Here is a 14,784-nt window from a genome sequence, read left to right as displayed (position 1 = left end):
CTGTATTTATACACATATCCCCATATCCCCTCCCTCCCGCAACTCCCCCCCCCCCCCCCCCCCCCCCCCCCGTCCCGGCCCTCCAAGGCATCTCCCATCATTGAGTTGATCTCCCTTTGTTATACAGCAACTTCCCACTAGCTATCTATTTTACAGTTGGTAGTATATATATGTCTATGCTACTCTCTCACTTTGTCCCAGCTTCCCCTTCGCCCCCCGCCCCCCTAACCCCTTGTCCTCCAGTCCATTCTCTGCATCTGCATCCTTATTCTTAAGGGACAGTGATTTTAAAAAAGCACATCTGGCCATGTCACTCACATACTTAAAAGCTTTTAGGAGACTTCTTCAGACAAAGACCAAAATTGTCATGTGATCCTGCTTGATCTGGCCCCTGCCTGCTTTGCCATCAGCTTCTTCTCTTACCAGTCTTCCCCTTGATCTCTCACTTTAGTCATACTGGCTTTCTGTCAGTTCTTTGAACCTGCCATGTTCTTGCTGGAGGCTTTGGTACATGCTGTTCTCTCTACCTAGAAGGCTTTCATCAGTAACTGATGACTCAACTTTCTTATCGTGGTGCAAATATAATCTCCTTAGAGAAAGCCTTGCTTGGTTAATGTCTCCTCTCACTTTTCCCAACCCTTCCACCTCGCTAAAACCAGATCGCTTTCCCCCATCATATGTTCTTATAGCTTCTTATACTTTTCCTTTATGGCACTTCTCAATTCGTAGTTATGTATTAGTGAGATTATTCCAATAATGTTGACTTTCTCATGTTTAATCTTCACAACCACTCAGTAAAATTCATGTTATTACCCTTATTTTAAAGATGAGCATTTTAAGTAATCTGACCAAGACTACTCAGCTAGCAAGTAGGGGAACTGAGATTTGAACCCACACTTCATCTAGGAGACAAGGTGTCATAAGGGCGAGGATTGTGTTTGCTTTTTCTGATTGTTATATCCCCAGCACTTAGCATAGTGCCTAAATGCCGAGACCAGCTCGGCGACTCGAGGTGAGTGACGGGTGCCGCAAGCTTGAAGAAGACACAGACACAGACTGAAGAGAAAAGTGGGACCGGGGGGCTCAAGACCTCTCGGATCAAGAGCCCTGATGACTCATCCCAGGTTGCTTTTATTGAGTTCTTCTGCTAACATTCTCAGGTTACACCCATAAACAATCAAAGGCCTCACATGACTGAGGCAATTATCTTTGTTTGCTTCCTGGGTCCGAGTTGAGCAGGTGTGGATTTGAGCTGGGCCTGGAGAGCAAAACAGCCCTGGGGGCAGGAGACCTCTCTCAGATATTGGGGGTTGGTGCCCCACCCCTGTTGGCCCCTTTGCGACTGTGCCTGTCTTAGGTTGTTCCTCCCTTGAGGAATCTTACCCGTCTCTGGCTAACCAGTCATCCTCCAGGGCCAAACAGGGTGATATTAGTCTCCACGCCCCGCACCCTCAGTTCCTCCACTGCTCAAGCAGGACATTCTGAATCCCATCGCTCGGCCCACATACTTTAACATTTTCAAGGTTTCAGAAAGGTTCCTGAATGTCTTCCCACACCTAAAATGTTTGATATATTGAACTAAGGGCAGTGTCCTTATATTTCCATTTCATATGTTTATAATTTAAAAGGTAGTGTCAGTTTAAATTTATGAACGCTGTTAAGAAGATAACTGATAGAATCAAGTATGGTTGGTACATCATTTGTGTATGATTAGTCATGTGACCACCTTTTCTTTATTCTCAAAAATTGATGTGACGTTTCTTTTATTAGGTATGTACAAGCTGTGAGGACAATGCAGAAGCTAATGGGTTTTGTGTAGAATGTGTTGAATGGCTCTGCAAGACATGCATCAGAGCTCATCAAAGGGTGAAATTTACAAAGGACCACACTGTGAGACAGAAAGAGGAAGTATCTCCAGGTAATAAATTAGTTTTTAAGTTTTGTTTTCTCTCTGTCCCTCCCAAGTCATTCTTTCCTTTCCATACTAACTTGTTTTGATACACTTGTAAGCATTAAATATACTCTTGTCTTTTAATACAGATAAGTCTATATTATAGTTGAATTTGAATACATGTAAATGTTGGTAAGTATAAATAGATATAGAATTCTTCTGCTTTATATTTATACTCGTAACCCTCCTTCTCCTATAAATGCCTTAATTTGGTATGAATGTACAACATATGAAAAAGTTGCTTTTAAAACTCTTCTCTCTTCTCTCTTATTTTTAAGATGATAAGGGCTGGGCTTAAAAAAAGTTTTACAACTCTTTTCTCTCTGTTATTCTTGTAGTAAACCTCTTTCATAATATTAGTTTTGTAGATAACCAAAGAAGCTTTGCTTTCCATGTAATTATGGTTTCTGGGTTTTTATTGTGCTTATAATGTAAAGTTCACTAATACATTTTTTATTATAGTAAAATATGTGTAACTTAAAATTTGACATTGTAACCATTTTTAAGTTTACAAATCGGTGGCATTAATTGTATTCACAGTGTTATGCAACCATCTCACCATTTCCAAAACTTTTTTTAACACTCCCAAAGGAAACCATACCCAATAAATAATAATTGCCCATTTATCTCTTCTCACCAGCCCCTGCTAACCTCTAATCTACTATCTGTCTCTGTGAATTTGCTTATTCTAGATAATTCATACAAGTGGAATCATATGATATTTGTCATTCAATGTCTGGCTTATTTCACATGCCATAATGTTCTCAGATTTTATCCGTGTTGTAATATTTATCAGCATTTTGTTCATCTTTGTGGCTCATTAATATATTTTTGTTTAAAAATTAATCCACTGCTTTTTATTCACTCAGCCAACCAGTGTTTGTATGCCTATTCTATATTCCAGGAACTTTGCTAGATTAGAGAGATGAAAAAGTAAGACAGGTACTTCCTACACTCCAGGAGTTATTAGTATGATGAAGACTGTGAACAAATTAGCAGTCATAAGTTCTATAGGAGCACATGAAAGGAGTACCAAACTCAGATTTGGAGATCTGCATTGAAGGCCACATCTGGGACCTGAAGGATGAATAGAAGTTCAGCACATAAATGAGAAGAGTGGGGAAAACTGAAGCACATGCACAAATTTCCAGAGGGGGAATGTTGAGTGTAGTTGGAGAGTAAGACACAAGAAGAGGAGTAGTAAAAGATGAGGCTAGGACTCTTGAGACACAGGGAAAGGGGGTATAATTTCTGAGAACACCAATGAAGAAAAGACACAAAAGAGAAAAGTCCAGGTATAGACTCAGGTAAAGTTAATAGATTAGTGCTGGAAACACTTCTGTTTTTCTGTGAAGTCAGCCATCTATTGAAAAAGAGAGTAGAGGAAATAGCACTAAAAGGTAAGAAATATGGAGGATATTTGAAATAACTGCAGTTGAAAGAGAGCTTTAGCTTTGGAAATAGGATTGCTTGGTAGCGTCAAGGTTGCATTTGATATAGTCCTTAAAACTTCCTCTATCAGTCCTCGGCAGTCTGATGTGGTCATAGAGAAGAGTTGAACTATTTAGGGTTGGGGTTTAGCTGGACCAATATTCTAGAAGTTCCACAGGGTGAGAGATGCAGATAATGGCATGTGTTGACATGAAGAATTTGGGGATTTTAAATGTGTAAAGGAAGTGAAGTTGATAAGGTGAAAAAAATGGTTAGGGACTAGAAATATCAGTGAGGTACAGTGAGAGTAGTTTAGGAATTGGGAACTTAGAAAGTAGAAGTTATTAGAGTGGGATATTTGAATTTATGATTATAGAAATTTATTGTCCAATAATGGACAGTAAATCTAGGGTGGGACCATGATATGTATTAAATGGAATAAGTAGTTAAAATGAAGTATAGGTCTCTAGAGATGAAAAAGTCTGAGAGGCTTGTCTTTATGTGGTATTCTCTGTGGACTTCTGAATCATCCAGGATGATGATGAGACTAAGGACTAGGAGGATGATTATGAGTCAGGATTGAAATTCTTCATAAATAAAGGAATGACATGAATAAATGGTGTGACATGATGTCATAATTATAAATGGGTGATTATCTAAATCAGAAGCACTATAAATAATTATTCCTGAAGAACAGGTGCAAACCAGGGTGTCCCAAGCCAGCTAAGGATGTGTGGTCACCCATCATCTACTGTGATGCCCAGATGATATGAACCTCAAGGAGAAGGGTACAGGGAGCTATGACAATAGTAATATTAAACCATCTTTGGATGGAATTAATTCCATTCGGTCTTGATGTGTTGTGCTTTTAGTATTCTTTTAATACATTGCCAATTTTCTCCATCTGGTTATTTTCCCTTTTTTGTTTAGAATTTTATATATTTTCCCTTTTTTTTAATTAATTAATTTATTTTATTGGCTGTGTTGGGTCTTTTTTGCTGTGCACAGGCTTTCTTTTAGTTGCGGTGAGTGGGGGCTACTCTTCGTTGTGGTGCATGGACTCCTCATTGCTGTGGCTTCTCTTGTTGCGGAGCACGGGCTCTAGGTGCATGGGCTTCAGTAGTTGCAGCACATGGGCTCAATAGTTGTGGCTCACGGGCTCTAAAGTGCAGGCTCAATCGTTGTGGCGCACGGGCTTAGTTGCTCCGTGGCATATGGAATCTTCCTGGAGTGGGGATCAAACCCGTGTCACCTGCATTGGCAGGTGGATTCTTAACCACTGCGCCACCTAGGAAGCCCCCCCCCCCTTCTTTTTGATATGACTAAATAATTTACCTTTTTGTTTTTATCCCTAACTTTATCTAATTATCCTCCATATTTTTTTAGTTCATTAATTTTATTTTTAATTCCTCTCAGCTTACCTTATTGCTTAATCAGTCATTGTATTTACTTGTTAAATGGAAAAATTATAATACATAACATGTAACATAAGCATTGCCCAGTTTTATCTCCACTCTAGATAACTGTTAAGAAGTTATGTAGATGACTACAGTGTAATAGTGTGAACTTTATGATTATCTCTGTATTGATGGGTATCCTCTGCTAGAAATTTTGTAAAAGTGGAGAAATAATTTTTCCATCCCCTCTTTTATACGTTTTTATTAGATTTTTCTGCATTGCATTAAAAAAAGTCACATTTGGAGTAGGAAACACTGCAGTTGGTTCCATTCACTTATCTGGACTATTAAGATTTTTTAATTTCATAAAACATCTTTTAGCTACACACTTTCTTTTTCTCCTGAATTAATTTTAATTTTTATACTGTAAAGTGAAAAGCTCATTTATCTTTTCCTTCAGAAATGCAAAAAATACTAATATTTTATTATTCATAAAACCTAGTGGTAATGGTGGTGGCAGTGAAACTAGCTTCTTTATATCGCAGCAGATTTGAATTTAAATGAACAATCTAACTATTTACCATTCAATTATTAATTTCTTCTTTTTGCCTCCCGTTGTCTGTACAGAGGCAGTTGGTGTGACCAGTCAGCGACCAGTGTTTTGTCCTTTTCATAAGAAGGAGCAGCTGAAGCTTTACTGTGAAACGTGTGACAAACTGACGTGTCGGGACTGCCAGTTATTAGAACATAAAGAGCACAGGTACCTGAATCTTTCATTATATACAGAGATTTGTAATACAGCTTTGTGAGGACTAGACGATTACTGCAAATGGCAGCTTGCAAATAGTGTTTTGTTTGGCCAACAGTATGTTGGCTTATTTCAAGATTTTTGAGATTTGGCGCTGTTGACTGTTGTGGGGGCTGTCTGGTACATTGCACAGTGTTGAACTGCATCTTTGACCTCTATTTACTACATTCCAGTAGCATTCTCACAGTTTTGACAACCAAAAATGTCTCCAGATGTTGCCAAATGCCCTAGGAAGCAAAATCACACTAGTTGAGAACAACTGGCCAACACACTTGTTAAAAATATATGGAGTTAGTTGCCAGTGTTGTAAATAAGTTTTTACATTTTAAAAAAAGTTTAGATCTTTGCTTTTGGTTTGGTTTTTTTTTAAGAAAATTGAATCTGTTGTAGCCCTGGGCCCCATATACTTTCCTTTTTTTTTTTTTTTTAAAGATTTATTTATCTTATTTATCTGTTATTTATTTTATTTAGTTTTGGCTGCATTGTGTCTTTGTTGCTGCATACGGGCTTTCTCTAGCCATGGTGAGCGGGGGCCACTTTTCGTTGCAGCATATGCGTTTCTCAGTGTGGTGGCTTCTCTTATTGCAGAGCACAGGCTCTAGGCACAGGGGCTTCAGTAGTTGCGGCTCATGGGCTCAGAGATTGTAGAGCACAAGCCTAGTTGCTCCATGACATGTGGGATCTTCCCAGATAGGGCTCAAACCCATGTCCCCTGCATTGGCATGTGGATTCTTAACCACTGCGCCACCAGGGAAGTCCCCCCATATACTTTCATGTCCGCATTTGAGTGGAATTGACTTTAGTCCTCTTTAGAATGGATATGCTTTTCTAATTCATCATAGTTCCTACCAAAGCTTACTTTTAAATCTGTCTTCCATAGGCATTTGAATTAGCAACAGCTGAATTAAACAGTAAGATTCTGATAAATTGATGCAAATATAATTGGCTGAAAAAGGTCTAGGCTCCCAATAATGACAGACTAGATAATTTGGACAAACCGTATCAGTGAGGGTAACTAGAAAACATGGATGAAATACAGAAATCATTGGTAAGATATTTTAGAGCCTGGTAATAAAGAATTATTGGATCAGGATTGGGTTGGAATGGGACAGAGAATGGCACAGGCATTTTTCCCCTTTGAAGCATTTTCCTAGAGGTTGGGGAGGTGCTTTTAATATGCCCACAGGGCTGAAAGACAGAGTTTGGAGTTCAGGGGATCACAGGGCTTAAAGGCTTCTCCTTGCCTTGAGTTGTGATCCTGAAAGTCTGCACTATTATGGTAAAGATGAACTAGCTAGTAAATAGTTCCTTACTGGAACTAAAGCACAGAATCAAGTCTTCTCAGTAACCAAAGTTGGATTAAATTGAAATCATATTGCTTGTGCCCCAAGGTACCTGGTAGAATAAAATGTAAATCCTCTCTAGAGGAAGAGAACATCATCCTAGACCTCAGATTTATTTAATAATGAGTTTTGCAAAATGGTTCAGCATACAATTAGAAATAACCAAATATGCTAGAAGGTAAGGCAATATGAACAAAGTCTAGAACTTAACATTACAGTAACTGAAATTAACTCAATAGAGAGTTTAAGAGCAGATTTGACCTGCTAGGCAATGAGAATTAATGAACTGGAAGAAATTAAGGAAACATCAAAATGAAGCATGATAAACAGAAAGATGGAAAATGGAGGAGGCATCAAGAAGATGTAACACAGGGTGTAACTGGGGTCCAAGAAGGAGAGAGAGAATGGGGAGGAAGCAACATTTGAAGGCAGAATATAATGGCCTAGAACTTTGTAGTACTGAAGAGAGACATCCAGCCCATATTCAAGAAGCCCCATAACTCCCCAGCAGGATAACTACAAAACTAAACAAGAAAATAACTACAAAACTAAAATTCTATACCTAGTGAACATATTCTTCAGCACTGAAGGTTAATGAGAAAGACGTTTTCAGGCAAAATAAACTGGTAGAAGGCATCCCCAGTAAACACTCACGAAAACACACATTAGGCAGAAGAAAAACGGTAAGTGATGCACAATGAAAAGGACAGCTACAATGACAAGTATGAGTAAATCTAAATAAACGTTGACTTAAATAGTAGTGTCTCGGTGTGTTGTGTGTGTGTTCTATATTGCACAGCAGACATACATGTGAGGGGGATATGGAGTTCGTGTTCTTAGTTTCATTCATTGCTTAGGAAGAGGGTAGTAAACTACAAATTAATCTTAAATGATAAGATCTGCATTTTTTTTAATGCAAAGAGTAGTCACTAAAAGGATAGTAAGTCAATATCATTATCAAGATAACAGAGGGAGAAACTGGAAAAATCAGCAATTAATTAGTCTAAACAGGCCAAAAAAGAGAAAAGGAGCAAAGAACAAATGGTATTTAATAAGACTTGATAAGTTGGTGGATCTCTAAATACATTTGTAATTATAGCAAATGCAAATGGATAAAATGCTCCAAATTAAAAGGTTCAGGGCTCCATAAGAAAGCAAATAGAGAATCTGCTACTTGCTTTTTTGTGAGAGAAACATCTAAAACCTAAGTATATAAAAAGAATGATGGGAAAAGCTGTGCCATACAAACACTAATCAAAGGTAAGCTGGTGTATCACAGTATATTACTTCAGATAAAGAGAGAAACTTTATAACAATAAAAGGCTCTCTTTATCTAAAAGATACAATAGTTCTAAATTTATATTCCTCATAGTCTTACAACATATAAAGAAAAATGACAGAACCTGGAACATAGAGACAAATCCACAGAGTGGGAAATGTTAACATATTTCTCTCAGTAATTGACAAAACAAGCAGACTAAAAGGAAGGATAGTTCAGTAAGAGTCAAATTACACAGTTAGCAAACGACCTTATGAACATTAAGGAACACTGCACCCAGTAATACACATTATTTCTAAACATAAAAGGGAAAAAATTAATTAAGCATATGCCAAGGCAGTTTTACATTTCAGTGGGTTGAAACCATATAAATTATTGTGTAAACTCAATACAGTCAATCTACAGAACAATAGTAGATGAGAAAAATCTCCATATGTTTGAAAATGAAGAAATGTAATTTACATGAAAACTAAACACAATGATGCATGATCCTGGACTGTATCCTAGACTAGAGAGGGAAAATGATATAGAGGGCATTACAGAGACAATCACACAATTGGAGTATGGTCTGTAGATAAGATGAAAGTATTATCTCAATTTCAGTTTTCCTGTATTTAATAATTACACTATGGTTACGCAATAGAATATCCTTGCTTTTAGGAAATGCATTCTAATTATTAAGGAGTTAAAGGGCTTTGCTGAGGCAATATTTGAAAATCTTTGTAAACGTATATGTGAAATCTCTGTGCTATTGCAAATCTAACTTTGAAATTATTTCAAAACTAAGCAGTTAAAAATAAATATAAGCATCAAAGAAGAAATTCCAATAGATATTAGAAAATATTTTTATCTGAATAATACTGAAAATACTATCCTTGACATATACTGCTAAAGCCATGATTAGAGGAAAATATATACCATTAAATGCATATATTAGATATTAAGGATAAAAATAAGTGTGTTACACATTTATCTCAAGTTAGAAAAACCAGCAAATTAAACCCAAAGTAAGTAGCAAAAAGGATACGATAAATACAATGCAGAAATTAATGAAATACAGCTAAAAATTGGATATTTCAAAAGATTAATAAAATTAAGAGAACTCTTTGTGAATGATTAAAAAAACAGACTCAAAAAACCAATGCCAAGAGTGAAAAGGGACCATCACCACATTTTCTGCAGGCATTTAAAAATAGAAAAAGGTTTTTTGTCAATAGATTTGAAGATTTTTATGTGAAATGGGATAATTCTTAGAAAATATACCTACCAAAACTAACACCAAAATTCCATAAAGAAAATTACAGACCCAAATGATTTCACTGATGAATCTGCAAAATAGGTGAGGTAAAAATAATGCCTTTCCTATACAATCTTATCCATAGAATGGTAAAAGAATGAATTCTCTCCAGCTTGTTTTATGAAGAATAAATATAGAAAATTACAAACCAGTTTTACCCATGAAATGAACTTAAAATTTTTAAAAGAATACATAAGGAAATCAAATCCAGTAGCATTGTGATTTTTGGACAATATAATCACAACCAAGTTGGCCTTATAGCAATACAAAGTTTATTTAACATTTGAAAATAATTCATGTAGTTGGTCCTGTTAAAAGAATAAAGAAAAAATTATATGACCATCTCAATAAACACAGAAGAAACATTCAGTAAAAAAATATATATCCATGGTATACAATTTTAGCAAACTAGGAATAAAAGAAAATTTCTCAAACCTGATAAAAAGATTATCTGTGGAAAGAGCTAGAAAACATCATAATGGAATATTGAAACTTTTGGGTTTAGGATAAACCTAAATAAAGATGACCAGTTTAACCATTTCATTTAATATTACAATGTATTAGGGTCCCAAAGAGTGTATAACAAAACAAAGCTTACTAAGGTAAAAAAAACTTGTTACCTAAGAAGGAATTTTAAATGTTGTTATTTACAAATGATGTATATGAAGAAAATCCAATAGCATTATTACTAACTGTGTGTTTCCCCCCACCCTTTTTTGTAACTCTGGCAAACCTACTTAGTTGGAGTCGTCTTACATAGTTTGTCAGAGATTATCAACTTCACTTCCAGGTCAAGTTTTCTAAAATTTAGGTATTTTATGATATTGTTGCCTGAAGCTTTATCATGAACAAGGCGTAACATCAGGAGTTTTACCCCCATCCCCCCACTTACCCCATTTATTAAAAGCATGCAATATTTATTTGTGACCTGTACCACAACTACCTATTGTTTAAAAGTGATCTACAAAATATTTATTTACAAAAGCATCAAACTTTCATAATTATGAAATTGGAAAAGTTAATAAATCTACTTAAATATCTATGATTACTTTTTGCCAGGTCCGCCATGGGAGACTGTTGTAAAACTATGAATGATTGAATGTGTTTTTCTCAGATTTTCAAAAATTTTTAAAGAGTGTCCATGAGTAATATCTGTAAAGACTCTCTCCTTCTTAAGGGATAATTTTGAGAGAAGGGGAAAACCTGTCTTCCACGGATATATTTGGTATTTTAGAAAGATTACTCTTTATATCCTTTATACTCATTATCTTAAATAGTTTTTTATTAGTTATTTGTTTGCTTTGGGGCATTTCCTCATTTTAGACAGACATATTTGGGTGAAATAATTTGCTTATTTTTTTTTTCAGATATCAATTTATAGAAGAAGCTTTTCAGAATCAGAAAGTGATCATAGACACACTAATCACTAAACTGATGGAAAAAACAAAATACATAAAATTCACAGGAAATCAGATCCAAAACAGGTAAATTTGTATTTATGGTATATTTATATTTATGGTATTATTTAAATCATCTTTATATAATGTGTTGAGTATATTAACTTTAAGAACAGACATTTTACTTAACTCATGGTGAAGTACATCCAAGTAAGCTGTTAGATGGGTCTTATAACACATAGTTGATAAGATGTCTCCGGAAACTTTGGATTTCTGGAAAGTTTGGAAAGTATTCTTTTCAGCCATGAAATTCAAAACTATTATGGTAATTAGCTACATTTATTTATCAAGTAAGTATTAATAGTTTTTAATTATTTGGTGTTTTCCAATTTCCCAAGAAATGCCAGGATTTAAAAACAAAATCAACTATTTTTGCTAGTACTGTAAAATATTTTAACATATAATTAGATAAATAATTGCTATTTTAAGGATTGCTTAACTTTGAGATGCCTCCCCTGGGCTGTCAGCTTTTAATTGCAGTGAGGTGGAGATCACAGAACACCAGGAGACAGGGCTTGTTAAACTTTTTCACACATCTTTTATTCCTTGTCGGATACAATACTTAAACAGTTTCTACATATCACCTGTTACACTATTTGTCCTCCAAGGGAGTAAATCATCAACTGTCTAAAGGCTCATGTCTTAAAAATTCAGCGATTAGGGGAGCAAACCACTGACCTGTGGGGAAGAGGGAGTTTGTTACCCCCTTTGTATCCCATTTGAGGCACTTACTGACATTTTACAACACTCGTGTCCCATTCCCTTTCTTTTGTTGTTTTGCACATAAAAGTAATGTGTTGCTGCTCAAGTAGATCAAGAAATGCGTATTAGAAAGAACCTGAATAAGAGAGGCCTCGCAGGGACTTTGAATGTCGTTCATAGGGAAAAGTATATCAGCCTTTTGCAGTTCATTTTCCTTAAGATCAGTCGTCATAATCTCTTACTCTTTTCATTTTGCAGCATGGCTAGGGTGGGGCATTTGGTACTTTTTTCCAAAGAATTCCTTGGTTTACCTGATTTCCTTAAAGCAGATATTAAACATAATTTAACCTTCTTTATGCCCTGGTGTTATTACTAAATCTATCTATTATTATACGTTGTGGTAATAAAAGTTCTGTGGTGTCTTAGTTTCTGTTATTCTTTTGTTATCAGCTCTCATTTCATTTTACCTTTCTCTGTCACATAAGAACTCTAGCTGACCAAATACTATTTCCTTTGCCATATTCTAATCACAGTACTATATTTTGCCAAATTGATATAATTGGTGGGTTTAAAATTTTGTATCTGAGTAATTGAAAATATATAATGAATATTTATGAAATGATGAGGATAGATAATTTCTACTATCTAGTGGCAAACAGCAGTTGTAAAATAACTAATTTTATGTAAGCCATCCACCCTTTAGACTTTTCTTATTCTTTCACTATATATATGGTATGAGCTATGGGCCAAAGTTTACCCTTTTTTTTTTTTTTTAAACACATGGATATCCATTTTCTGACACTTGTTCCATTTGTCAAAAAGACTATGCTGTTGCTCTTAAATTGCCTTGGCACCTTTCTAGAAAATCAATTGACCATATATGTGTGAGATTATTTTGGACTCTATTCTGTTCCATTGTGCTTTTCTTTTTGCTAATACCCCCACTTTCTTCATGACTACAGCTTTTTATAGTAAGTCTTAAAATTTGTTTTTTTACCTTTTTTTTTAAAGTAGTTTATACTTTTTTTTTTTACAAAATAATATATTATGGTGTGGAAGGATTTTAGTTTTTGAATTGTGGTAAGAATTTAAAAATCTTTGAATTAGATGCTAATTGTTCATATCTTTATAGCCTACCTGATTATGGAAGGATTAAATTTACTGAACTGACTTTGCTATTAATTCATTTTTGTGCATGTGCAAATATGGCGTTACTTGTCCCTTTTTCATCCTGTTTTACCATCATGAGGATTTAAATTAGTTCTGTTTTTTGAGGTTGTTTGCTTGCCAGATCTGTCTGGTTTCCTTGATCCTCTAGCCAGTATTGACATCAAATATCTTGAAGAATTTTCAACATTAGGCGATGATAAATTAAGAGTTTTGGATTAACATATACACACTGTTGTTGATATATATAAATAGGTAACGAACACGGACCTACTGTATAGTACAGTGAACTCAATATGTTGTAATAACCTATAAGGGAAAATAATCTGAAAAAGATATATATATCTCTGAATCACTTTGCTGTACACCTGAAAGTAATACAACATTGTAAATCAACTGTACTTTAAAAAAAATTTGCAACAGAGAATAAAATTCCTGCTGTTTTGATCTTAAATTGTGGAAGATAACTATGGGAGAAGCAGACAGAAGAAATGAAGCCTCTTATTTATCTCATGGTGTTTGATGGTGGATGCCTCATTATTCTTTTCTGCTTCTATGAGATATTCTGGTGTGATGCTGTGTATTTTTTTTTTCCTATCCATCTTGATCTCCATGAAAACAGCATTCCCATTTTCTCTAATCAAAGGAAAAAATGTATACAGTGGTTGATAAAAACATAAAGTAGTTATTTGGCTGCTTATTTCAAAACAAATGTGTTATTAAAAATAGCAAACTACTATTATTATCTTTGGCTTTTATTCAGATATAATGAATACTGTAGCAGTTCAGATGACTAAGATAATAGTGACAATTTTAGACTGTTCTGCTTCTTAGTTGCAGTGAATACAATAGAACTGATTCAGAGTCTTGATTTTCCTTATCTTGTTTATAAATCATTTTTTTTGTCCATTCTTTTAGGTTGAGAGTTTTTCCAGGTGTTGTCATAATCTTTCCAAATAATATTTTCTTGAAATGTGTTCATTCTCTTGCATTTCATTATCATACACTTTAAGATTGAATTAAGTGACTGTCTTTGGAAGAATTATATTTCTGCTGTCTTATCTTCAAGAAAATCAATTTAAACTGAAGGATCCTGAGAAATAGCTGAGCTTTTAAGAGCTGAAAACTTTTTGTTCTAATTTAGACATTAAAAAATCAATATTACATATTCTAAAACATCTTCTGCCTTAGATTTTAGATTTTCCCCCTTTTGTTTAATTTTCAGGATAATTGAAGTAAATCAAAATCAGAAGCAGGTGGAACAGGATATTAAAGTTGCCATATTTACACTGATGGTAGAAATAAATAAAAAAGGAAAAGCTCTACTGCATCAGCTTGAGGTAGGTTACTGTTAATGGGACAGTATATTGTAGTGATTTAACATAGTATTTTCTCATGTATTTGTGAATTTGAAATCACAGACTTTTTCATATAATTGTTTCCATTTATGATTCAGTAATATTTCTTCTCTATTTGCAAGTTTTTGTTTGCCACACTCTACCTTGTAGCTGACAATTTATGGCTTTATAATATACTAGGGATATCTTAATCCTTACTGTTTACTTCATAGCACAAAGCATAATGTCTTGCTTGAAAGGGGAGCTTAGTAAATGTTGAAGAGATTAATCATTTTAGAGATTCATTGATTTGACAACTTTGGGTCACCAAAGAAGTGCAATTAAGTAAAGTTTTTCAGAAAGTTACACTGTTATATTTAGTTCTCAAGTATATACATTTAAAGCTTATAAGAAATAGGTAAAAGGATGTGCTTCCTGCCCTCAGCAGTCTTGATTGTGAAAGCAGTACTCAGGGAGAGATGCTCAAGGCACTTAGGATAGTTGTTTTTCACTGCAGGTAAGAAAAATATTACTATCTTAATAGCTTTCTTATACTCATGAAGGTCAAGATCCAGACTCAGCGTTTGACTCATATAATGTGAAGTTACAACTTCT

General features: G+C 34.8%; 1 protein-coding gene across 3 annotated transcripts in view; it reads left to right on the top strand.

Moving 5' to 3' along the window:
- TRIM24 (tripartite motif containing 24) overlaps positions 1 to 14,784 on the top strand; it is a 101,379-nt gene that overhangs the window by 45,944 nt on the left and 40,651 nt on the right. For all 3 annotated transcript variants that reach the window (XM_057732130.1, XM_057732129.1, XM_057732128.1), the window contains exons 3-6: positions 1,771 to 1,918; positions 5,407 to 5,539; positions 10,874 to 10,990; positions 14,058 to 14,172. In XM_057732130.1, coding sequence (XP_057588113.1) covers positions 1,771 to 1,918; positions 5,407 to 5,539; positions 10,874 to 10,990; positions 14,058 to 14,172 — 513 coding nt within the window. The remainder of the gene's footprint in view (positions 1 to 1,770; positions 1,919 to 5,406; positions 5,540 to 10,873; positions 10,991 to 14,057; positions 14,173 to 14,784) is intronic.

The sequence above is a fragment of the Hippopotamus amphibius genome, chromosome 4 (assembly GCF_030028045.1).
Source record: "Hippopotamus amphibius kiboko isolate mHipAmp2 chromosome 4, mHipAmp2.hap2, whole genome shotgun sequence".
Lineage (NCBI taxonomy): Eukaryota > Metazoa > Chordata > Mammalia > Artiodactyla > Hippopotamidae > Hippopotamus > Hippopotamus amphibius.
Note: the sequence above shows the minus strand (reverse complement) of the source record. Positions and strands in the feature narration are given on the sequence as shown.